The following is a 27,124-nucleotide window of genomic DNA, read 5'->3' on the forward strand; positions in this document are numbered from 1 at the left end:
ACGGCTTGGGCACTGAAAATCTAAAGTAGAGCTATCCTGCCTGTTCAAAACAGCTTGCAACCTGCACAAATGCAAATGCACAATTGCATTTATTCTGTTCTCTCAAAGGAGCAAGTTTCTGATGCATAGGCTTATTGCTTGATTATACTGATCAAACACTGAAGATAAGATCACTAACCTGAGCCTAGTTAACTTCAAATTTTGAAAAGCCAAGTGTCAACCATCTTCATTTCCTCTAGCTTCTGCAAATACTTGATTTTAATAGTTTTTTTTCTCGCAGGTATTCCTTCCCCCCTCTACTTCATTTGATTATTCAGATCATTAGACATTACACTGCATGTGGAATATTGTTTTCCAAACAGCTGGTTTCTCTGTGCTACGTGAAAAAAAACCCACAAGACACACCTTAAAAACCAAAAAAACCTCACAACAAAACCCCCCCTCACACACACCCCCCCACTTGAAATTAATTTTTATCTATTGCAAAGACCTGAAGCCTTGGCCTGAATTCTGCACCTAGCTGGTCAGGAGAATATTGCAGACTAGCACCAGGCAATCTTTTCTTCCCTTGAGACACTTTTAGGTGCGCATCCTTCAACGTAGCTTGCAAATATACTTGTTAATTTTTGCATGAACAGGTTTTTTAACTACAGTGCCTCTTCTAACAGGAAGGGAAAAGCTCTAGCAGTCATTTCCCTGGATTTAGTATCCTTACAGATGCAAGACAATAATAGGACAAGCAAACACAAAAGAGCAGTGTAGGAGCTGCTAGTGTGATCGGTCCAGCACTGCCAAAATACACACCAAAGAGAGAGTCCTCTTAATAAAACTTTTCAGGACATAACTGGCAGTTTGTGTCTGAGGAATAGGGAAGGAAGGAACAAGGAAGACAGAAGCCTGCAGCTCAACCCTCTGTTAACACAGAACTACAGGGAAAAGAATTTTAATGTCCTACTGGGGTAAATGGAGCCTTCTGCATTACAACAAAGGAACAGATTTAAGGAGTATGGCTTTGTGTAAGGGGATACCAACCTAAGTTAACTAACATATGGCAACTGTTACTGAGAAGCCTGCAACTAAGCCAAGAATTCCAAGTGGCTGCGAGACCTTTACACTACCAAAACCACTAGCTGCTTCTCAAACAACACAGAAGACCTGAACAGTACCACACCACACCCCCCCCATACTGTGCTTAAGGAAGATGCAGGCTACTGGCTTTACTGCCAGAAAGGCAGATTCATCTGGACTGAGGAAGACACACATGATGCAATTCAGAGCACAGATACATAGAGAATATTTATAGAAAATGTGGATCTTTAATCACAATTAGCACCCATGATGGAATATCCATCGCAAATACATCTGCTGTGGTGTTTTGAGAATTATGTTCTTGCTGCAGTATTCTACTGATGTATGACAAGATAAATGGGAATATATTAGCATGGGTAGGTGATTACGGTATTTTCTACTGCTTGTGGAAAGACTCTGAACCTTACTTTCCAGAATAGATGTAGTCACCTTCATTTCCTAGGTAACACTGAAATTAAGTAACTACAATAGTGCACAGTTTCTGACGTTAACAATAAAGGGGTATTTTTCCTATAATAAATCTTCACAATAAAGGGATATTTTGGATACATTCTAGCCCAGCATAAGTTAAGACTGCTGTCACTGAAGAGTTGATCAGAATTATAGCTCAGTTCCTCTCCACACACAGTAAATTCTACCTCAACTGTGGGGTTACTTTTAGTTCAATCAAGTTATTTTGTGAAGTACACTTGGCAACAGTTCATCACATTACAACTGCCTTCTGATAGCTTGAGAATTATTTTGCACCTTGGTTGCTTTTGCCTATGTAATTAACATGAATTATGAACACCAGAGCCAGCTACAGTACAATGAAGATGTGCTCTAAAAGTGAATTGAACCTTATGCCAACAGAGAGATATACTACCAAAATAACACCTGAAACAGAGAAAATACTGAGTAGTCAAGCACTGTACTTCACTTCAGGTTTGAGCACTGCCCTGCATGGTGTCCACAAGCAGTGTAGATGGCAGGAAAGACATCAAGGCAGAAAATCTAAAAGTCACAACTATTTATGTGTATAAAGAAGTCTATAGTAGATGCACGTTTAGAACTGGAAAACACTGAGCTATTTTTTGGTTTATTTTAAAATAAAACTTTGTAAGGACTGTACTCAGCTTTAGAGGCAGAGTGGTATGAAAAAGGCTCCCAACATCACCTAAACTGATCATGTCTAAGAATTGTTCCTACACAACGGATGGTATGTCTTGCATATAGAAGTTGGCAGTAGTGTTCCATGCATGAGAAATACAGCTGTATTTTATTCCCTGATGTGGCAATCAAAATGCTAAACCATGCTAGCACAGCACAGATGTTGTTTTGGCACATGACCTAACCCAAATATATATGCACTTTCATTAACTAGTAAAGAAACCCTGATAGTCAAGAAAAAAGATGTGATCCTTCACAATTATAAGCAGACAGTTTCTTCCCAACAGAGAGGTCTGACAGAAAGGGCAGGGACTTGATCATCTTACCTGTGTCTGACATTATGGAGCCCAAACAGCTGATCAGCAGTGGTCAGTACTGAGTGTGCTGCAGATCACGAAATCCAAAGACTGCTGACTGGGCTGTTAAGAATCTGAATGGGCTGTACTTTTGGAAACTCCTGCTACTATATACAGAACAAGCAGCTGTGGTTGTACATCTTTCAATAGAAACCCAATCCAGGTTACAAAAGGGAAAAAGGCGATTAGGCTGGTGGATCTAGACCAGACTAACAAGTACATTAATGAAGATGACGATGACCTACTTACATTTTTCATTTTAAAGGATTCCTCCTCCAATCTTTCCACTGCCAGAATGTTTTCAATTGGAATGCTACAGAGAGGGTGATCACCTGTGGAACACACACACAGAGATACTGAGCAACTTATTCACAACTCAACTTCACTCTCTGCCCTTAATTTAAGGGGTGATTCAGTTCCTTTGAAGATCCTTTTGACTGCACAAGAAAAAAAAAAAAAAGTCTTCCGCTCCTCAGGGATTTACTAGCACTGTCCTTAGTATCACCGTAAGTTCATTTCTGTTTTCAGCTGCATTATGTTATGCTAGCAAACATCTCAGAAACTGACTACTGTGGCAGGATGCAGTGTATTTCCTGAGAAGGTGACAATGAAAGAAATCATTCCTGTCAGCTCAACTGAACCTAGTGGGTTGATGGTGGTGATGTAAGATCTCAAAGTTGAGTGTGAGATTATGACTGGCATGACCTGGACATGTTTCTTTATCTTTCTCACTCCCTATGTATTTATATGATGCAAGGAACTGGTATTTGTTGGGTACTACTGAACAGACAGGAACAATCTGCAAAAAGCAAAATTCCTGATATAAGGCAACATTAGGTGAATGCATTTCTGCAAGTTCAAAGCTTGCAGGTGAATCCCTGCCTACTGCAGCCAGATGAATTTCTGAGAACAAGCTGAGATGCATCTGAGAATGTTCAATACAAACCCAAATCCCAGTGTAATGTATTTGTATCCTGAGATTTGTTTCCTTGGACAATCTACTAGGTAACTGTGAGACCTAGAGATGACATTGGTAACTGACACTAGACAAATACTATTAAATATTCTGCTAATTTATAGGGTACTGTGCTATCCAAAGAACCTTCTCGAACAGTCAGTACAGACACACTAAAAAAAGAGGCAAGTACATACAGGCTGCCTGACCTGCTGGCACTGTGCCTTCTACAGTTACAGATCTAGATCTCAGTCTTCTGTTCTTACCCAATCCTTATGTTTAATCTTTGTTTTAACGTACCAAAAAAATCACTGGCAAACCTTTGTTACCTTTGCTTTTCTGATAGGTAAACTCATGGTTTGTCAGGCGAAACCATCTCTTCTTGAAGTTTTTCATACCGAATCTTTTTCTTCCTTGTGCTCTCTTGATCATGAACCTAGTAAACAGGACAAGAGTTGTTAAATACACCAGATTTTATATATACATGCATATATATATATATAGCATACATATAAAATATGTATTTATTTATATAGATTTATATATATATACACACATATGTGATGGCACTTGTGAAGCTTTAGGAGGGGACACATTGTGTTTTTTAATTATTGAGGTCTCATCTTGACAAGGAAAGTCACATTTTGATAGGTTTAGTGCATCTGTTAGTTAGGCCTGTCCTTTTTCCAGATCTAGATAAGAGACAAGACAGGCAGTTTGACTTGTAGTCTACACAGGGACTCTAGTTAGTTAGCTGAACTGCAGTTTGTGCCCTTTCCTGTTAAAAATCCAGCTAAATGATTTTCTACTACAGCAGAAAAAGGGCAGAACATGGTTAGTACTGCTCTGCTAAGCTCAACATGTTCACTGTACAAGCTTTTTTAATTATATTTTTTTAAAGCTATGAGAAAGCTCAAAAGGTTTAGAGTATGTTTAATAATTAAAAGGCATGTGTAAGGCCTCTGGGACTGTACCCTTGCATGCTTTAGTCAGTCTCAAGCTCTAGAATCAAAATCAGAATGTCCCACAGCTCCACTTGTAATTGCATATTGATAGTGCAGTTGGAAACACTTTTCAATAACATACAAAGTCTGACAGCTGAAAGCTAGAACTCCCCCATTCCCCCTTTTTTTTTTTTTGGCAGAGGAGGGGCATTCATTTAGTGAGTTATCAGTTTTAATTAATTTCAAACTTGAATTAGCTAACAAGAAACTGTGATTCGTTCACCATCTTCCTAACCACCAAATCATCCAAAAGCTTCAAGGTGACTTCGGAAAGCCTAATGACTTTATACTGCTCAGCATCACTTTTGGTGGACAAAAAACGTGTATGCGTATGCAGTAGAGAGTTGATAACAGCTACTCTACACATTACAATAACTATTGTGTCAAATACAGAATTGTATAATGGAATGAGTAAAAACTACTTACAGAGTAGTTTTTATCAAGTAGGAAGGCACTATACAGCACAAAGAGGACACAGAGAGAACAGTGAAAGATTTGGTTGAAGATTTTCAACAGCAGAGCTAAAATACTTAGAACACCTAATACTGTTTCTCGCTTCTGGTATCTTCAGTCAGAAACAACTACATTGCATCTTACTGAACTGCAGGTCTGTTTAAAGCTCAAGCAGACACCCAAGTCCCTTCAGACTTCAACTGTTTGTAACCAATTGGGCTGGTTCTTGCTGCCCATTCCAAATTGTCTGGGTAAAAGCTGACAAGGACTGGATACAGCAACAGATTTTTTTAAAACCAGTTCTAGTTACACACCTCTCATTCTTAAAATGGTCAGACAGTTACTGTCTCTGTCCTTATTCTTGGATTACTTGAGAAATATTTAATAAAACTGCATGATTCAGGTCATCACCAAGCCCACTGGTGGTAGTCTTCATATTTCAAGGTTAAGCCAAATTTCAAAGGAAGAGCAGATATCCTTAGGTGGACAATATGCCCTTGAATTTAGTTTCTCTTCCTTCTCATGCCAACACTTAAAAGGTGACTTAAAACTTCAAATTCCTACAGAGCCTTCCTTTTTGAAAAATGTAAACTCCATACTGCAGACCTAAGAGAACATTTTAAATTAAATTCTTCATAGCTGACATAGCCAAGAGAAGAATGTGCTTTTATTTTCCACAGATAGGTGACAAGCATTCTAAGCCACAGAAGTTATAAGGTAAATTTAAATGATTTCTTTGTTTCTAACATTCACAGAATGTGTGAGAAGTCAGAGCAAATAGTCAGAAGCACAAAGGGGGAAAAAAAGTTTAAGATGAAACCCATTTCAGTGCTGGATGGCTGGAGATACCATTTCTTCTCATGTTTAGGGTAGACCTGAGTTTGGATCTGCCTTAGCCTTTCTTGGAAGTATCAGCATGCCCCTTTCACCTACAAGAGTGGCAGGACTAGTTCTCCTTTTAATTCTCTTCCTTTTGCAAAGAACTAAGCAGACAGCTGTTAAGCAGCGATGGCATGATCAATGCCAAAAACTCCAAGTGCCAGCGACTAATCTTTGGTACTGTATGTTCATTCAAAATACATACACTATAGCTTTCCATCTAGATAGCAGAAGCAAAGAGATTAAAAAACCAAAAGCAAACAAAAACATTGCAAAGGCAAACAGAAATCCCACTAACCAGCCAATCAATCTGGAGAAGAATCAAATCAAAGGCTGTGAAAATTCCCACCCACTCTCCATGATATAACATGGCCATAATGCAAAATGTCAGGAAAAATAGAGAGCTGAAGGCCATTCCTTAACCTTGAGTACAATTTACATGAATGCTACTTAAGAAGTGCCTAGAAAGTGTATGGCCACTTTTTAATCGCTTCCAGTGAGTTAATTCGGATATATACACTGAATATTAAGCAAATCTCAGTCCTTCCTGGAGCCTCTGCCTACAGATAAAAGTCCTTTATTCTCTATTTCAGTAGGTTTTTGTTTTAAGGAAGGAGAAAGAAGGGAAAAAACAAACAAAAAAGAAGAGTTGGTCAACATCAAGAAATAGATAACAACATGTTTTCTGCTGGGTTTACACAGGCATTTCAGGGTTGTTACAGAAAGTACTTCCTTTCCACATTTAAGTCAGACAAGTCTATTTCTGCGAAGGAAGGGCACACTGTCAGCTGGTAGCTACAGCTAAGCACCAACTGCCTCTACCATCTTACCTGCATGAACTATTACCATCAACTTTCTTTACTGTTAGTTTAAGAGTCCTTACAACAGCAGCCACAGGCCGAGCAAGAAAAGACAGAAAAAAATCAGACAGAAGCAAAAGAAAGATAGAGGCAGAAAAAATAATGTTTTAGAGTTAGAGGGAAAATGTTACAAATTATACATTTATTTCCAAAACCAAAAGAATGATAAATGTACAGAATTAAAACAGACAAACTTGCTTCTAGGGACAGACATTCATCAGAGAAGTGAAGTGAACTGCAGAGGTTAACTGGAAAGGGTAGTCACTGAAAACCTGATTTCTAAGCATGACTTAGAGCTACCATGAAGGCTTAATTTCAAGCAGCAGTTCAGCTTACTGAGCTCTGACAGGAAGAATCTGCATTTTTTACTTTCTTCTTCCCAGCTCAAAAGAAGCTGTTTTCACAGTGTACCTAGATGATCTTAACAACTCAGGGTTTTTTAACCCAAAAAATGTCAACAATTAGTATCTAAAACTAATAGGCCATATGGAACATGCTTGCAAAAAAAAGGAAAGGTACTAAAACTAAAACCGTTCCAAGTGCATCACAAATTTTCCTCGAAATGGCCATGATAATGATTAGCATATGGATCTTACAGGGCAGCAAAAGCAAACTCCATTTGCAGGCTTTGCCCTCACCAAGATAATCCCTATCTGCCTTCACAGTGAAATTTTACAGCTTTTGTTCAGTGGAGTTCAGAATAAGTTTATTTTGCCTTAACTGTGCTAATTAAGTTCTATAGGCTTCTTTTCCCTCTACTTATTAAAAAAAAACCCTTAAACTAAGACATTTAAATCAAATGAGAGTACGTTAAAATCAGCTATAGCAGCCACAGGGAGCAGATACAGCAACATGAGACTCTTCCTACATTCTTCTCTGAATGCATAGATGGAATAGGGGTGGTGGGAAAAAAGATAGCTGCTTTAGAATGGTAGCAGGCACACAAGTGGAGGGTTTTGTGGCAACGTGCATGCTTACCCTTCTTTAAGCAATATAGGTTGCTCTATGCTCTTGTGATCTCTCCTTCCCGAAGATGAAATTAAATCTAGAAACTAAAAGGTGAACAAAAAGCAGAGATAAAAATGACAGGACTGCACTACTCAAAATTTAAAATTTAACATTTGTATAGCACAGAGCTACAAGAAAATACTGTAAAAGTTGCTAAACAGAAGCTAATGGCAGAGGCTTGAGAAATTTGGGAGGTTTCCTGGGTTGTAAACTAAAAATACGACAAATGCTCTTAAGCAGAAAAACTGCAACGACCAACACTTCTTGTGCTTCTCCTTTGTTATATGTATCTTTCACTTCCTTTTGGACTAGGCAATTTTCATTACAGATCTGCAGCACCTTTATGAAGCGTGCATGTATCTCAAGCTCTAAGCAGCAGTTTGTTAATCTAATCTAATTATTAAGCAGAAGTAGATCCATAGAGATTCTATTATTGACATGCACATAATTTAATAAAAGTTTCTTGAATATTACAGTTATCAAGAGTTTGCTTTTTCCAGCACATGCTTCCCGGTTTACAAACAGCATGTACTACATTCTAAGATTCTGAGCATCAGCTCCAACAACACAGCAGGATTTTCAGAACATTCACATACATTACTTACATTTTTTACTGCATCTGCATATTTCTGCTCATTAAAATAATCATAAAAAGTAGCCATGTAGGATTCCTTGAAATTGGCCTAAAATACAAAGCCATGCATATCATAACACAGTTTATACAGAAAATATTATTGTTAACAGCAGTAGATCATGAGGCAAGCCATTGCAAATTCAAAGGTTTTTTTTCTGGCCAGACGTAAAATAAGCAAAGCACTACTTTCATGTTGTATAGTACACAATCAGTAGTACCATCTTTTTGTTTCAAAGAGGTAGCAGAATGCATTTCAAATGCTCAGTTACTACAGTTAATAATGCATTTTTCAAAACCTTCAAACTTCTGGTTGGGCTTTTAATCTTGGTTCTAAAATCAGCTGACAAAAAGTATTGACAGAAGGAATTCCATTGTCTCAAAGGATTTGTAGTTGATGTACAGGTTCATCTACAGTTGCCTAACTAGAATCCTAACTAGACCACCTGCAACTGCAAATTATCACCAGATACAGCAGTGTGGTGCCTTTGGTACACAAATTTTATTCCAGTCAAACATCCAGAGCATGGGCATCTAGATCTCATCTCACCACTGACTGGCAGAAAACTGAACTGCTATGAAAAGAAAAGCATAGTCCTTCTCCTTACTGAGTGATTTAAAATGCTGAAACAATCTATAAAGCCCTGTAGAGCTGCTATCATGTACCAGACGCAAGTAGAGAACTTCACGGGCTTTCCTGATCACAATCTTTCTTCCAGAAGGAAGGAATGGAAAACCCCGGAACAGACTTCTAGGCTGGTCACACACTTTTGCTTTACTGAAATCTGGTTCAGATTAAGACAGATTTAGTTCTCCTGTGAGCATGAGAAGCTTATAATTAAAGCAAACACAGCCAGTTTTGCATAAGCCTAGTGCAACTCAAGCATTTTAAAGGCTTAATTACAACAAATGATAAAAGATTAAAAAAAGAAAATCACTTTCTCAAATTAAGCCTTTAAATGAAAATGGCATACTTACAGATTTGGATTTTGATAGGCTGCCTAGCGTTTGAATTGTTTTAGAGATAAGTGTCAAAGTTCGAGAAGTCTGAGGATCCTAGGAAAGAGAATAATATTATATGGACTAATTATTTAAAATATGGAGTAGAGGAACATAAACTATATCTTTCTTACTTTACTTGCAGAAAAGTAACATAAAATTAGAAAAGACCCAATAAAGCACTACAGGAAAAAAGGTGCTTTTTTAAAAGGCTTTTGACTCAAGCCACCGTGCTTCGTAGCTACCCTATTACTCTTCAGAGAACCAAAGGCAATCACTTGCAAAACAAACCTAGAAATTTATGTCTTGAAGAGTGTCCAGGTACTCCCCACTCCCAATAAGAGCAACCACTAGAAGTCTTTCTAGTTAAGTTGCTTAACATCCAAAGCATTTCCAACATTGCTGACAACCAATCCAGCTTTAATGTGATGCAGCAAAAATGAAGCAGTGACCATCTTTTCCACAGCATCTTAGACCATCTACCTTGTTTGTCCTTAAATTTCACTGTTCCTCCCATACCTCCCAAGTTCTTCACACACAGAGTCATCCAACATATGCTTTATATCCAAGACCGACATAGCAGATCTTTGAACTAACAAAGGTACTTCTCTTAAAGGCTATTAAAAGAACTGAAGAAAGAATCTTGATAGACAGACTATAGCAACAGAACCATACACACAGCTAGAAAAAACTGATACCGTACTTACTGGGTGGTGTGGTGTAAGCTGAAAAAGGTTTGGAGAAAGAATAGCAGGAGCGAAGAATCTCAGGAAAATAAAGCTGCTGACAGCTGTATACCTCACATCTGGGTCACCTATGAAAAAACCCCCCCAAAAACACCCTCTACTCAGAATTTCGATAATTCTTCCTTAAAAACTTTCTGAAATGATCAGAATGCCTTCAGAGAACTAACTCAAACATGTGCTAGAAATGTACATATTTGTGAGTTACAGGATTAACTGATAATGGAGGATTTGGAGCCAGAGATTGGGTAGCATAAACCAAGGAAATGTCAATGACAGCCTTTTAAAAAGAAGTGAGTTCATGACACAGACTACAAGGAGAACACCATTCCCTTTTCCACCGCACAGGGAATTTCATATAAACATCTGCTATTCCATCTATGCAACTGAAGTATGACAAATAATTTCCATAGTTTATGAAAAATTCAGCGCAGAGGCCAACTCTCAGTTACCTAGTTATAGCCCTGGGCACAAGTGCTGTACAGACTCCTAATGCATCTATTCCAGTTGGTAGTTACAGAAAAGACTATTTATTTATTGATTTTAACATAAAATAATTAGTAAACAGCACAGTCAATGGCTTTCTGCTTTGTCTCTACTGTGAAGTGAGTGTTTAAAAGCAGAACTTATTACTCTCTCTAAAATTTCCTTACTGTAATCTGTTTCCCTTCATGAAAATATATAGGTTGGTTGTTTTGCTCAGTTCCGGTTTTATATTGCCCGCTCATTCTCACAGAGCCAAAACAACTAGGAGAGACTGGAAAGAATTCTCTCCTGACAGCCAGAAAACTTTTGCAGCACATGGGCATCCTAGGGCAATGAGCTTGCAATACCTCCAACAATTTATAGATAGGCTTTTACTACAGATTGGGGTATGAGTGGAAATTAATTCATCTGGATGGAGTTTGTGGTATAAGCCATTACAAAAACCTGCACAGTTGAAAACTGAGCATGATTTGCAAATATTGAAACCATAAATACGTATCATCATAATGCTCTTTTTAAATGCTGTTTCCTTTGAAAGGTGTTTAAGGTAAACTCACACAATCATTGAAAGTCACATTCTTTGTGGAATGCATAATCAAGGAAAAAATAGCATTAATGCACACTCCAAATGGTATTTTGTATAAGATGATGTTCAATTACTAAACCCATCATGGATCATGCAGACTGCTAGACTACACCTACATGTAAAAGCTATCAGTGATGTAAAAATAAAACAATATAAACTCACCTTGAAAACGTTTGGCAGCTGATTCTCTCAGTGAAAAGAAAATATCGCACATCACTGTAGGGCAGCTTACACCAGATTTTGTAATTACAGTAAAAATGCGATCAACATATTGCCTCAGATTTTCCTGAAAAATGTAATTATAATGAAAAAATTGGTATAATTTTCTGCTGTGGAAAGTAGTACTATTCCTGGTTTTATTCATAATGGCATCATTAAAAGATTCTCACTTTCAACATTATATACTTGCAAAACAATCTCACAGTCAATGATTCTCTCTTTGGTACATGCACATATTCAAGTACAAGAGTAAAAATATTATTCCTATCAAAACCAAACATTAAGTGATATGGCTGTATGGCACATCATTCCTTTTCATAGCACCATTTTATACATCATCAGTAGAGCCAGAGGCTAAAAACTGTCCTTGTCCTCAAGGGCAGGGGGACAAGTGATTAACATTTTACAGATATTGTATTTATAGCATAATGTAAAGCCACTGTAAAATAATTATAACCGTTTGTGGTGTTAAGAAAGCTTCTAGTGTATTCTAAGGAATGACAAAATTATTTGCAACATCAAGTGTCTGAGGACCTCAGTTAAACCCGATAACATAAACAGAGATTGTATCTTCAAAAACTAATGCATACCCTGTTATTTTCCAGGTTTTCACCATCTTTTAATTTCACAGGATCAATCTCACAAGGTTTATGGACCTGGCAGATCTAGGAAAAAAATATAGTGAACAATTACTATATTAGCTTACCTTCAAGTAGAAAAAGTTTTATCAAAAGCATAATCTGTTAGTTTTTTGAGGAAAAAGGCAAAATCCAATTGTATAAATTGTATTTTTTTTCTTTTGAGAAAACATCAAAGATAAATTAAATGTGATCTTCATTTTTTTCCAAAAAGTAACATTAATTTGTTCTATCCTTTCCTTCAACTGAAATGAATTGATCTTTAGACTCTCTCAAGCAAGGTTGTTCAAGAAAAGTCCTATTTTGTCAAAAGTCAGCTTTGAAAGTATATCTATATTCTTCAAAAACTTGATATTTTCTGATGAAACATTGAAATAGCAGCTGAAGAAATTGTCGAATCATTTGAAGGAAGTCTGTGGTCTGCAAGTGTGGCCCAATTACTGCACCAAAATACCCATACCCACCGTTCTGGACTGGATAGACAATAAACCATTGTTATAATAAATGAATCACATACACAGTTATCTAAGAATAATTTTATTCCTTTATACCCCCTGGATGAATTATATTACTTATAGCTTCCCAGCAGCTTTCCGCTGTATATATTCTTTATTCATCTAAGTTATTACTTTGTTAATTTCTAAGAAACCATAAATGTTAGATTTTATATAACAGAGTAATTTAGTTAAATAAATGGAAACTTTCCTCTTCCTTTAATACAATCCAACTGTTCCTGAATTGGATGACTCAGCTGTTGCTAAACTAACACACAGGATTTTACCGTAGAAATCTCTTTAATATAGAAGGCTCCTGAGCATTATTCCTACAAAGTCATCTTAAAACGGGAAGGAATAAACAGTATCTGCTCCCTGAAGGCCTTTTACAGTGACATTTTATCAAATAAACAGTCTAAACTGCTCTTACCTCATCTATAATTGGCTTTAGTGTAACTTGCAGATAATGCATCCCTGCCAGTTTCATTGTCTCGTCAATGCACTTGGAAGTTAATGAGTTTCCTCTGAAAATGGTGTTTGGATCTCTGGAAGTGAACAATTTTCTGTAATTTAGTCTCTTTGTAACAAACTGCTAATATGAAAATAAAAGAAGCGGTGAAAGGTCATGGAAATTTGGGTTTGAATGCACAAGCAAAAACTCCCTTTGACACCAGCCTGCCATTAAACGCAGTCACATAGCATTTAGTGCACTTCCAGGTTATGAAAAAGCGGTAGTCACACTAAGTCCAGAGGGACTACAGATTTTCTTTGTATTAGCACAGTGTGCTCGGTGCACCATCCAAACACACAGTAACATGCGGGCTCAAATGAAAGGGGTTTAAAATAAAAACAGGGAAAATGAGGCTGTTTTCACGTGCTAGTGAACAGTGTTAATTTGAGTAAGGGAAGAAGGCAGTGATTTCAGTCTCACTACACATTACCCATTACACATGACCTATTACCTTCTCCTACAAAATAAGTACTTGTAAGCTGGGAGAGAGATGAAAACTCCAGCTCCAAAGAATTAACCATCTTTTCTAAGTCACTTACAGCACTGTCCTGTGATAACATTATTAAACACAGTGAAGATCTCAATTCTGCCCTGAGAACTGTGTGGGTAGCTGATGTCATGCAGACTCTCACATTTTTCTGAAGAGCCACTTGCACAGAATTCTTCTTGTTCTAGATATACAGCCACTGTGATTTAGTAAGCTTTAGCCAGCTGCACTATCATGTGTACTTTTCAAAAAATATTATTTGTATTTTGAGTATGCAAGTAATTTCATAATAATTGTGTACCTGCAATTCCTTGTATAGAAATTTATATTAAGCAGATAGGTACATAATCAGTGATCTCATCTACAACCCATATGATCAAAATCTGTGTTTACTGACAGCAGATAAATCTTGCATATGAAGTTATTTGCTTGTTCTTGTACACATGCTGATGTCTTTTCTGTTGTTTATAGCTTACTACAGTTGTACCCATTTGCAAGCAGTGAATAACAGGATGAATTTGGTGGATTCATCATTTTGTTTCATAAAAAGGTAAGCTCACTGTCTGTTACAAATGTCAGAAAGCCCTGAAAACAAACCATCTTTGCTGTTTTATCGCAGGAACATGACTGACTAGGGAGCAGCAAATTTCCTCATACTGCAGCAGCCAAGCTGTTGCAGCCAACCTGCAGCACAGAAAAAATACACCTACCTACAGGAAGGAAAACACTCTATCCCTCAGACAAGCTGAAACAAGACAACCCACACAAAGACTTTATTTTGTACTGAGGAAGCTGTTACTTTAGAGTCAGTATCTGTCATTCCCCTTGACTCCCAATTGTCTCTTCTATTGTCAGTCAAGAGCATCACTACATAGGCATGAGGCTTGTGGCAACAAATGGTCTTCAGGACCTGCCTGGTGTGAATACTGGACTTTACACTACTAAACTGTCAGCCCACCAGTAAGTCAAACAAGGGACTTATAAGAAGTGACCAGAAAAAACATTTTGTTTTCTGCTATCCGCTGCCAGATCCAATGCCATCTTTGATCCTCAGCCTTCTAATTGGAAAGATCAGACACACAGCTTGCCTTAAATATTCATGATTAGGAAGAAATTTGCTTTTTGTTTTGAACAAATTCAACAAATGCTTTTACTCAGTACTAGAAGATGATTTATTAGCACACTATAAAGCTGAAACTATTTCATATGAACAGCTGAAGGTAATGTGGGTTTTCACAGTTATCATCAAATAAATTAAGACTGAGAAGAACGCAAATCCCTGCTCTCAGACCTTAGAATAGTGTTGCAAGTAGATTTTGCAAAACATGATGGAAATTCCTCCTAAAATTAAACTCATCAGATCTTCAGAGCAGTGAATAAATTTATAAAGAACACTGCCACTCAGCTGGGAACAACAGGAACAACTCCAACATTTTCTTTTTAAATTACTTGTAATTCTAGAAACTGAGTAGATGATCCTAACATTAGCAAATCAGAGTAGGTATGTTTGATAGAAATTTGGTTTTAGGTACTTACTGAGTTCTTTTCACTTCAGCATTTGCAATGGCACTTATGAAAGGCACAATTCTGCCATAGTGTAAGAAAAGCCTGACAAGAGGTATGGCGGCTTCCTGTTTTTCTCTGCAAACTTCACCCAAGATGTGTGCAGCTGATGCTGAAACAGGCTGAACGGTGGAAAGAAATAAAAACTTTGAGAGATCTTTCCAAAACAAGCATCCTTTCTTTCTTTTCCCATTAGCTCCTTAATGCAGAACCCCACACAACAGTTGCAATGGCCAAATTAACCAAACGTGCCTGTACATAACATCAGTGGGGGTTACATTCCAGTTTTTGTTGGCTGTAAGTTCTGATCGCAAGAGGGCAGCAATTAAAAAACTATCATGGTACAGTCTCTTCCCCTCCCCCATTTTTAATAGCCTTCTTTTCGCTGAACATCCCTGCTGCCTGGGAAGCAAGTGAAGAAGAAGAATTCTAATCCTTCACAATTTCAAGCCACAGATAGTACATAACCCTGTTCTTGTCCTAAAAAAATAAAAGCACTGCTACAACTGCCAGAAGTATACATAATGGCACACATGGTTCAATCCTCTGACATTTCAGGATTAGTTCTTGGTTTGGGTTTTTTTCATTATGCAAGTAAACCTGTTCCTCTCTGAAAAAAAGAAAACCAATTGATCAAACTGAAGTTTACTTTGCATTTTTACATGTAAAGTTAGAAAGCCACGGAAAATATGCTGCTGATAAAACCACTGATGTTCTTGGGTGTGCCTTCACCCACCATACTGCATGCAGATAAAGATCTTCTTTGCAAGGAGTGAAAACAAGCACCAGGGATATACAGAGCTTAACAAGGCCCTCAGGTATGAAAAGGAAGAAGCTGAAGTCTCTGGTAATTACACAACTATGGTTCCAGCAAGATAGTGACAAACATTCAGAAACCCCTGTCAGGATGATCTGCAGGTAAACAAGGAGCAGTGCAAGCAAATTACCTCGACATCTGCAGATTTTAGCAGGAGGTCTCTAAGTGGACTGTAATAGTCTGAGGAAAAAACATGGTCCTCAGTGTAAACGACATTTAACCTTAAGGAACCGAGGTCATCAGGTTTCAATGACTTGTTACCATTATCTCTGGGCTGCAGGAAATACCTGATATGCAAACAGTAAAACAGAAAGTTTGTGCTAAAACAGAAGATTATCTCAGGCTATACATGAACATATATAAAATGTACAGATACACAGAATATTTATATATATATGAAATTCTTGAGAGTTCTGAATCAGACTTTTTAATTGAGTTTGTGAGTTTATTTTGCACCAACTGCAACATGGAAAGTTCTGATCATAAAGATTTATGTAGATATGATTAAACCCCCCACACTAAAACTATGGCACTACTGATGAACTGCAGTAAATAATATCATAAAGCCAAAGTATCAGAACTCCCACATGCAATACAGAGGCAGACTGAAATCTCTAATCACATTATCAAAACTTCGTGTTCTTACATTTGCTAAGATTACTTTGGCTTACTTACAAAAAAAGATACAAATTAAATCTGTTCAAACTTTATCACATAGCAGCAATTACTCTTAAGTCTTCACAGCAGACATATGTTTCTACTTATTCTCCAAAAGAAAAATGTCAAATACCATGCTTCATAAGAACTAGACTGTCGGAGGAATTTCAAAGGGAGTCTCAGTTCTCCTAGAAACTCGTCTCCAAACTTCAAGTTACTGGCATTCCAAAGATCAACCCTGTAATAAAAACAAATTAACGAATAAAAAAATTAAAAACAAATAATCCCAATCTTGTTTTCAATGTTGTATTTTTTTTCCCCCTCGAGCCTATGAGTTAGAAAGTCTCAGAAGCGTACAAGGGTTTCCAAACAGTAGAGACAACCTTACCTTAGATTTCTAGAGCCCTGCAATTCACCTCCAGGAAACATTAGTGAAAAAATATCATCTAGTCTACCTTTCCCTCATCTGTACTGTTTCCACTATCCGTATTGACAAAGATTCAGGGGGCTCTTTGGCTATCCCAGATAATGGAAATAGGTAAAAGGGACACCAGGGAAAAAAAGTACAGAGATATTTAAGGACTCTATAACATCAGCCCCAGTCTAATTCAGGATTACTAGCAGCTAAGTGACAGCTTTACTGAGTTAGGCCGAATGTCTACACACTCCTTCCCAGTGCTCTAGCTCCTGGGAACATTCACTTTGTCAAGCTTACAAATTTGTTGCACCTAAACTATTTCTGTACAGATACTCAAAACCTTTGGAGAGTTCTACTACTCCATATATTCTGTGTATTGACTGAAGCAACAGTCTTTGGCACTCAGTTCCTCACATTTGGGAAGTCCTGGTGTGTATCTCTAGATGATACTTTTTTGCATTTTAATGTGCTCTTTAACATTAGGATGTAAAACAACTGCACTGAGATTCAAAGTAGAAGTACTGGTGTCTAATCTGGCATTTGTAAATAAATGCTACAATACCCATCTTGAAGCAAGGGTTTCAAGCTCCAGTATAGCTGTTTCTGTACATATTTTAAGGTTTCCTCTGAGAGGCATTTTTATTTTAAAACAAGTTCAGATGAGAATTTTGCAGCTAAGTGTCCGTCTGAATATGCATTAAACTTTGGGTGAGAAAACATACATGGGGAAAAATACAGGTTTTCAAATAATGAAAATTTTTAGAAAAGCAACTTTAATTTGGATAAGGTGCAAAGTGATCCAGTTTATGGACCTATTTACAAAACCTTCCTAGTCTCAAGTAAGTCACAATAGGCTTGCAAGGAATGGATGATGATAGTCCTGCCAAAGGTTTATCCTACCTCATACAAGTGCAGCAGAAGTCACTTCTAAATCCTCTGAGCCTCATATCTCTCGACAGTGTCTTGTGCATCAAGTTTCACATAGACTAGACATACCATCAGCTCACACTGCATGACTGCTGGGTAAAGTTCTTCAAATTGATATTTTGACAGTATTTCTGCCGGGCAAGAATTCCCCAAGAGGAAAAAAACTCTTTGAAAATTCAACCTTCTCTCCCCTTTCTCCATATCTGGTTGGTTACTATCTTGCTAATTCAGATAGTTAAAAGCAACTTCAGGAAGAAAGGAATCATTTGAGTTTATTTACACATAGTCAGACTTACACTTTACCAAGTATTTACAGGTTACCAGTTTCTAGTTTATCCAAATTCTTTCAAGATGCCCACTAGGAATAACACCTTCAAACATACATAGCCAAAGGGTATTCCCCCACAGCAACTTAAGTTATAAAAAAAAATCAGAGCAAAGAATCTGTAGGAGAGGAACTAACAGCTCAATGCAGATCTCACAATACACAGTAAGCAAAGCAGGCATGCAAATTCTGAAATTGTTTCGTGCACTTGGAGTACAAAGCACAAGCAGCATTTCAAAAATCATAATACACAGATGTCAGAGTCTAAAAAGACTAATGTTTCCCAAGGTTTTTAAGAGACAAAATTATGGCAAGTGTTATTCTGAAACTGGTCAGACTGTAGTCACAGAAAGAAAGAAACAGGAGAAACAATTAATTCACCAGAACATCTGGTCCCTAAGTGTTGATATGGCCTTCCTGCAACTTCCTACACCCACTCAAAAAGAGAAGCTTTCATAGCTTTAGAGAGAAATCATGAGAGACTAAGTCTCCTCTTTACCCTGTGGAACGGTATTTTTCTCAGAAGAGAAAAAGAAAATAAACCCCCAAACCCATAAATTGTATGATCCATCCAGAGGGCATGGGGGCAATCTAACTCTGACTAAACAGACTGGAGGAAGTGAGCAGGGGTGGAAGGGGAACCTGAGATGGAAACAAAAACATTCTGTCCTATAGGGGACAAAACCTCTGAGCAAAGAGCTTGCCCAACCAAGACTAACACTTTATCTGCTTTTGTCTATTATTTAAGTGCTTAATCTTTTCCCAAATATTTTGTAAGCCTCCTCATAAACTATTCATCTTTACCATACTGTGATATGTTGGTTTTAAAGAATGAAAGATTTTTCTGAAGCTCAGCTCCACATACATTATCATTGCAGACAGTCATTTGTCCAGAAAATATATTTAGTAAAACAACTGTATAATTCTGTTTAGTCCAATAGTACAAAATAAGAACCAACTGAAATATTAAGCAATGTGTAATCACTGTCCACCAATGTCTAGGGTTGCCTTCCAGAGTCACAGAGCTATCAGAAAATCCTAGCTTTCATTTAAAATCGGGGTGTGACGGGCTATCATGGTTACAAAGACTAGACTGGGACTCCCAAGACACCGTTCAGTTGCCCATTCCAACACATTCCCATGGAATATGGGACATGTTACTTCATATCTGCCTGCACCATGCAAAGCTTTGCAGAAAAATAGTCTGGTGAAAGGACTAGGTCATCTGCTGTGCTGCAATATGGATGCCACCAAAGCAGCATGGCACCAAACCCAGGCCTTTGCTTTTTCTCCTATGAATTAGTTGTAGGTTGCCCTTAAACCAGCCACCTTTGCACTGCCTGATGCAGATATTTTCAGAGGAACAGAGAACGGATCTTGTCTCTCTCCCATGTCAACAGTTTCCCTTTCCTGTCTCACAGAGCCATGGCAAACACAAATCCATTAACGGTCTTGTAGTGCTGTGATACTACACTAACAGGCTACATGAACCCGCAGCTGACCATCAAATTAGAACAGTCGTCATCCATTCACTGATGAATATAAATGCATCTTGCTTGCTGGGAGTAAGTATTGTTCCCCCTTCCTGGTCTCCCCTCCTTTCCTTACAATTGTGCTTCTGAAGGGACGAGAGAATGTTTTAGGAGATAAACCCTCACCGCCTCTCTAGTGGGAAAACCTGGGGAGGAAGGGGGTGCCACCATTCTCCCTCAACTTTTCTTCCTCCAAATCTTATCATAAAGGAGAGGAGAATTTCTCACCACCTGATGCAAACAGAGCAGCTTCCAGATCACCAGATGGTCTAAGTCTCCAAGTTTCGATGTATGTGATGGTATGATGCATATGATACCAAGAGGTTTTGCACCTCATATTGTTTCCTCTCCACTCTTTCTATTTACCTGACCCCACAGACACTGTTGACAAGGCCTTTTAAACCAGCAGGTTTTAAAATAGTACCAAGTGGGTGGAAGGGGGTGGGGTGGGGTTTTGTTTTTGATATCAGAGTTGCTTTTTTCCTGTGCAATGGATTTCACATGTATCATATCCAGCCTCGCAAGAAGGGGTTAAAGTCTGGCAGGCAAAAGAGAAGAGAAACTGCCTCTGCTGCACAGAAACTCTGAGTTCAGGAGTTTCCCCTCAGGGCAGAAGGACCTTATATGGGTTGCTAAAATTAAGTGATATAGGAAAACACACTCTTTGAGAGCATCAAAGAGCTTCTGAGCTCTCTTGGGAAACTGACCGAGAAAAAGAGGAGCCCAGACATAAAAGGCTGCACTTATTGACAACTGCACATTAGTATACACACAGCGTATATAGGATACCAAAGAAAATAACAAGGATCTCTCCTGCTGCAGAACCATCACACATATTCTGATATGATCTACAGGAAGGTGAAGAAAAATGAACATACACATACACTGATGAAGACTCATCTTGATCTATCAACAGTAAAAGCATGCTTGCCATTTAGAAAACCAAGTCTACTACAAAGTTAAACAAATCTGGAAGACAACTTTATTAGTATAAAGTGCTTTATATTACCTAATCTCCATTTTGTCAACTTCATCAACATCTTCAATATCAAAATGGGATTTCTTGTTGTAGCTACTGGGTCTTGTAACCTAATAAAAAGGAGGAAACTTTTAAAACTTTATCTGATACAAAAGTATTCCATTGTTACCTGTACAAAGCTCTGGAAGATCACAGTTTTTTACTATCAGCAGTGACTTTAGTCCTGATTCTGAAAACATTCATGCATGTGAATAAATATGTTGACTAAACAGATTCTTGACTATCCAAAAGTGGTAATTACACAATCATATCCAAGTGTAACTAGTTACTCCATATTTTCCTTACAGAGAAAGCACATCTTTAATAGAACTACAGTACTTAAGAGTTTACATTGACAAAAGAAAAAAAAAATCATGGAAAGGAGTATCGCTTTTATAATCTAACTTGGGAAAAAAAAGGGCAATCAATAATTGGGTTTTAAATACAGCTGCTCAACAGATGCCCTAAGGCACTCTTCAGAGGGGGGAAAAAAAAAACCCAAACCACCCTTAAAAACATTTTACAGTGGATCCAATTAAAACTCGGAAGTCTGTCTGTTGTGATATCCTGGAATTCAATTTACCATGGTCATACAGATCAATTGTCCGAGATGCTAGACTGTGTTATGCATACAAGAATATAGAACCAGGTTCACCAACCATATTTGTAAGACTGATAAACAGCAAAGCACGGGCAGAAAGTAACAGCAAGATAGCTGTTAAGTGTAAAGCATTAGCAAAAAAAAAAAGTTTTGTACAAACATTTCTTAAAATTTGTTTTCTAGCATGATTATAAAAAGACTTTGATGGGTGTACTTTGGTACGGTGTCAGAAACTTGAAAAAAAGGCTACCCCACCCATCTGAAACCACAGCAGAAACCGATCAAATGCAAGCGTGTATGATGTGTGGGTTCAGCTCTTGGTTGCACACAGAAGCTGAACTTTGTTGTAGGTTTGAATACACTTGTGGCTTAATACTTCCCAATAACAAAACCTCGCTTTTATTGTAAACTCAACTTCTTGGGTTTTATATCGTACATCAGATGCAGATGGTACATACAAGGGAGGCAAAGATATAGCTGCACAAGTGGAGAGGAATCAGAAGAGAATCTTTAGGATGGGACACTTAACAGAGCCTTTTTTGTGTGAGGCAGGCACCATTTTCAAGGTGATACATAAAAACTAAAAGGTACTAGAGCACTGGAGAGCAAACACTCTAGACTAACTGAATGAAATGCACCTGTAAGCCAAAGAGCACAGAAGATTTAAATGCACTCTATGAGTTCAGCAGCTCAGCACAAATTTTCTCACCCTACCCTTGCAAGTGTCTTCACTGTGGCTTCAATAAATTATCCTACATAGCTGCTAATGGTGTAATTTTTAATAAAGAAGCAAACTTTTAAGTCTTTTATCTGTAACACATGAGTTGTTAAAGTTATAGCATAGGAGTGACTTATGGCATGTCCCTCTTAAGTAGACACTTTTCTGTGAAGTTTTGCTGGAGTCTGCAAGTACGAGGTCTCTCTGTTGTTCACCTGTATGACTGCTTAGTGTGCAGATTAATACACTCAAGAATGGCATTCCTAAAATCAAGTATCAAGTCCATCTATTCGAAGAACTGAACTGGAGATGAGGGAACCCCCAGTCCACCGTGCTGAACTAGCCCTTTCTTTAGGTAAAGCTGGCAAGCCATTTATCGGTTGCTCATCTTCTTTCAGCACATGCAGGTTTGCAAACAGGTCCCCAACACCACCTTCCTCAGTTTCTAAAAGGGCCATTTTCCTGTAGCTGCATATAGAACTCTGAGGCACCACCACCACACTGCAGCTGGAGCAGTGGTGAAAATTGCTCCTAACCATCAGGTGCAAGTTTCGCTCATAGCACCCCTTAATAAGCCCTTTAATTTCCCAAACCAATGATAAGCTATTTTCCATTTAGAAAATTCAATCTGTGAGACTTTTTAGTTGTAGAAAGGGAAGGACCTTTCCACTGCCTTTTACAGAACAGTTTCTTCCTTGGAGGCAAGGCCAATCACTGTGCTAGCAGACTGCAGGAAAGCTGATGAAGCTGTTTGGAAGCAGTAAGTGAAACTGCTGCCAACAGCGTGAATCCATGCAGCTCCACAGGAATCAGAGCACTCTGTTAGCATGCACCAGCCACAGGTCTGCCCATGCCTCATTAGTGAGTGTATTTCCCACTCATAGCAGTTCTACTGAAACTTGTTCCTTAGAGACATTTAGCCTGATATGTACTAACTACTCACAAAATGACATAAATCTATGATGGCTCTGTCTGCACTAAGGGTATGTTTATGTTTCAGAGTTCTGGCTGATTCAGACATTTCCCAAGCTCTGCTCTTACCCACACAAAAACCATTTTGCTCTGAGTTGCAGAACAACTGGGGCATGGGCTTTTTGCTTCTGTCGATACTTGCACGCAAGCCAGCTCTCAGCAGAAAGGCAAGCTAAGCAAGCCTGCAGCCTCCTCCACAATTCCAACTGGAAGATGTTTTCTGTTTCTTTCCTTTCTTTCCTAATATGGCACCACCTGCCCAGATCGGTGTTTAAATACCAAACGTTTGCTGTTTGTGCAGGCATAGAAGGCTGAGGAATCAGACAGGTGAAGTTTTGTGGTTTACAGTCTGAATTCCTGGATTACATTCTCATTAAAAAAATCTTGCTGACAGACTCCTCTGGAATGACCTATGTTAATAATAAGGAAGCTCATTTTAGTTTTACATATAGCATCACCCTTGTGTCACTGACAAAGGCCACAGTTTGAGGCCGAGTGACAGACTGAAATCCCAGGCAGTCCTGAGTAAACACAGAGACATTTCAGTGAAATTTCAGCACTGAGTATCATGGGATCTCTCCCTCACCAACCATGCCCATGCAGCACCTCCACAGAATCTCACGGAGTCACGCAAGCAGGCACAAAGGCTCACTGCTAAGTTTGCAGGAAAGATATCCTAGGAACAGACGTGCTGGGTTAGCAGAGGAAAAATTACCTTAGATAGCTATCCTGGCAAACCCTCAGGGCTTCTACCCTTTGGACAGTGAGAAAGTGCTCCTGCCAGTAAAGAACTGGATGTATCTCTTCCTCAAATCCAAATCCATTACATCAACGAGAGCACATTTCTGCTGCTATGACAGACTTCAGATTAGTTAGTACAACTGTCAGCTACTGGTTTGTAGAAAGAGCGGGAAGTCAGCAATAAGACCCTCACACTGGCACTGCCAAGAATGGTACACATACTTCAGATCTGCACAGTTCAACAGCACTTGTAGGGCTCCTCTCTCCCCAGCTCTCCTTCCTGATGTGGCTGTCTGTGCTGCTGAACTGATTCAAGAAACCACATCCCTAGGTGTCACCCATATGGCAGCAACAATTTCTAATGCAAATGTGACCTGAATGATGCAAGTCATATGGGCAGAAAGGGCTTTTCAATGATATGCCAACTGCATTATATTACTCTGGTTTTTCATCAACTTTGTTATGCCAGATATGTTCTTGAGGTGTCTACTGAAATAGAACAGTTAAGTGTAGACCGGGACTAAGATGTCCAAGAGCAAAAGAAAAGAGAGAGATACACATACTTTAGAAGACATAATGAAAAGTTTCAGACGGTATCCAAATCATAAACACATGCACATATATGTATGGGCACACCACAATTACAGCTACTCATGACAGAAAGAACCAAAATGAGCACTTTCATAAAAGTTATTCTTTGTCTTAACTGGACTTGTTGAAAATGCTCAGTATTAAATAAAGCTGTAGAGGTTTCACCCACTTGGAGGAAAGGCACTGGTATTGCAGCAGACTGGTAGACATCCAGAACATCCAGTTTAAGTGTATTTCTCCTCTAGAGTTTTCAGTATTCCTAGGCGATAACCTTCCCATTGACTAGGAAGGACAGGGTGGAGGGAGCAGCTATAAAAACACAGGCTAACCCCCCCTCCTTTTTTTTTTTTGTTGGTTTAAATCCCACTTGTAATTGTCCCTTTCCAAAACTCTTCTGGTGTGAGTCATGATGGAGTGTGAAGCCTGCTGCTCAGAAGTGCCCACCTTGAAACTTTTCCTACAGAGCACCTGTGCTGAAGCAATATACTGCTCCCTCAGCAGATGGCTGGTCTCATCCCGGGTACTTCTTTCCCCTGCACCATGCTTTGAAACAGTCTTCAAAGAAGACAGCTGGCACAACATGGAGCAGGATGCTGTGCCAACTATCTACAGTATAGTATTTCAGCTTATCACCCGTTCCTTTGAAATACCAACCTCAAAATAAAACACTTCATCAAAATGTGGATTGTTGGTCTTCTTTTTAACTTTAGTCTTTTTGGCTTCTGATCTGAATTAAGGAAAGGGAAAAAAAAAAAAGGGTAAGAAACAACATTAGCAGAAGTGTGATCCTAGGACAGAGTCACTGAGGAACAGACAGTCCCACTTGATTTATCTGATAAAACTGGAATGCCATGTGGCTCCAGCACAGCAAGGCATACACACTTGCACACATTTAAGAGAGGGATTCACTACATGCCTATTTCTCTAAAGTGGCAGTAATCACAGTTATCCTCTCAAACACAAGTCCTTGAACCCTGATTCTGTCACTCGCTTGATCCAGTAGAATCTTTTATCTATACAAAGCAACTAGCAAGAATGGGGCTCTGAGCAGCAACATTTCTGGGATGGTCTCAGTCTTGACATGACTCAAAAATTCCTCATATCCTAAAAGCACAGGAGACAGGAAGACTGACATAGCTATTTCTGTGGATTTTATAATCCTGGTCTGAGGAATCAATGAATGCTTTTCAGTGGTGTTAAATAATCAAGAAAACCATAATGATTTCCTCAGTAAGAATATTTTTATTGCTATATGACTACCCTGCAGCCCCAACAGCACTTAGTTAATATTATGTTGTGGAATTATTATGAGCAGCACTGAGCAGAAGTTTCTGCCGCTCTGTAGGAACAAGACATGGAAGACCTCCTTCAAACCACTCACTGGGCAACAGGCCTGACCAAGTTCAGCACTGCCCATTCATCCCCAATAGGCAGTGCCATCCGCCTGCGCCTGCCTTTTAGAATGCAGACATCTAACTGCTTGGTATTGGGCTAGAGCCAGCCAACACATTTCTCACAGGCCAGCCAACAGCTGTTTGATGATTGCCAAATGTTATGAACCTATGCTTGATTTGTTCTCGTTACCTACAAGTGAAAAGCTCTCTGTTGTCCTGTGTCACCAATCTTCCCCTACAGCTCTGCAGGCATAGATAAAACACAGATGGAGAGGCACATCAGCCACGTGGAAAACTGACCTACTAATCATTTCATCCCAGAATCTATCCCTCATTTCTCATGCAGCAAAGCTGCTTACATAGCTTGCAACTGCTTATATTAACTGAACAACTCTATGTATTCTTTTACAGAGGTCAAGTAAAGCTGGGTCTAATTCCCAGTGCTGCTACAGGCTTCCTGTGTGACTTGAATGGGCCAGTCCACCAGCATACAATGTTTTCCCACTAAGGGTTAGTCAAATAATACAGGCATCTAAACAGTTTTGGTCAGGAAGTCTGATGGCTCTGTAAGTACAAATCACACAATAAACAGCAGCACATGTGCTGAAAATTTTATGCTTGGCATTGCATAAATGCAGCAAAATATAGCAGCTTTCCTACTCTAAAAGGAGAAGCATTTTAAAATTCAGAGGGGAGAATGATATACAGATTAAGAATATCCCACTATTCCTAGGAGGAGCTGAGAGATAAGAGAGACTAATCGCCTCCAGGACGAAGGACATATTGCCTATCCCATCTCATCAGTCACACTTGCCAATCAACCTCTTTACCGATAAAACCATCTGGGAGGAGAGTGGGAAGCAGGATGTAGAGCGGAAGGTGATTAAGGCAAGCACATTTATTCGGCAATTACAAAGCAGTGGATGGGAATAAGCTGCATGCTGCTTGCTGGAGATAGGAGGCAAGCCTTCTCCCCTCACCAAAAACCAGATAGGAATATGATAAGGCTACGCTCCTTATTCTGAAGGGAAATATGTTATCAGTTGTAATGTATTATCCAGACTGGGGGAACTGAGGGAAGCAGACAAAGGTAAGTTCAGACATTCAGGGATACAAGGGTTAGTCAAAAAAGATATTATAGTTTCAGAAATAGCCATCTGAAACAAGTTACAGTCCTAAACCACCAAAATGTACAATTCAAATACATAGCTCATTAATGGAGGTAGGGCATAACACACTTAGACCAGTCTTAAAGACTCCTCCTACATGCAAGATAAATATTTGTCAAGTATATAACTTATTT

At 38.7% G+C, this 27,124-nt stretch overlaps 1 protein-coding gene across 2 annotated transcripts in view; it reads right to left on the reverse strand.

The window, feature by feature from the left end:
- The window catches only part of RASA3 (RAS p21 protein activator 3), a 96,559-nt gene that overhangs the window by 6,090 nt on the left and 63,345 nt on the right, over nt 1-27,124 (reverse strand). The window contains exons 6-20 of one of the 2 annotated variants that reach the window (XM_026851057.1): nt 25,082-25,154; nt 20,796-20,875; nt 16,718-16,822; nt 16,058-16,214; nt 15,084-15,232; nt 12,980-13,094; nt 12,008-12,082; nt 11,361-11,484; nt 10,091-10,197; nt 9,363-9,440; nt 8,359-8,436; nt 7,724-7,797; nt 6,716-6,763; nt 3,879-3,985; nt 2,844-2,926 (exon numbers count right to left, since the gene is read on the reverse strand). In XM_026851057.1, the coding sequence (XP_026706858.1) occupies nt 2,844-2,926; nt 3,879-3,985; nt 6,716-6,763; nt 7,724-7,797; nt 8,359-8,436; nt 9,363-9,440; nt 10,091-10,197; nt 11,361-11,484; nt 12,008-12,082; nt 12,980-13,094; nt 15,084-15,232; nt 16,058-16,214; nt 16,718-16,822; nt 20,796-20,875; nt 25,082-25,154 (1,453 nt within the window). The remainder of the gene's footprint in view (nt 1-2,843; nt 2,927-3,878; nt 3,986-6,715; nt 6,764-7,723; nt 7,798-8,358; nt 8,437-9,362; nt 9,441-10,090; nt 10,198-11,360; nt 11,485-12,007; nt 12,083-12,979; nt 13,095-15,083; nt 15,233-16,057; nt 16,215-16,717; nt 16,823-20,795; nt 20,876-25,081; nt 25,155-27,124) is intronic. The other variant, XM_026851067.1, reaches the window with a different exon arrangement.

Source organism: Athene cunicularia (assembly GCF_003259725.1).
Source record: "Athene cunicularia isolate RWA chromosome 1 unlocalized genomic scaffold, athCun1 chr1_part1, whole genome shotgun sequence".
NCBI lineage: Eukaryota > Metazoa > Chordata > Aves > Strigiformes > Strigidae > Athene > Athene cunicularia.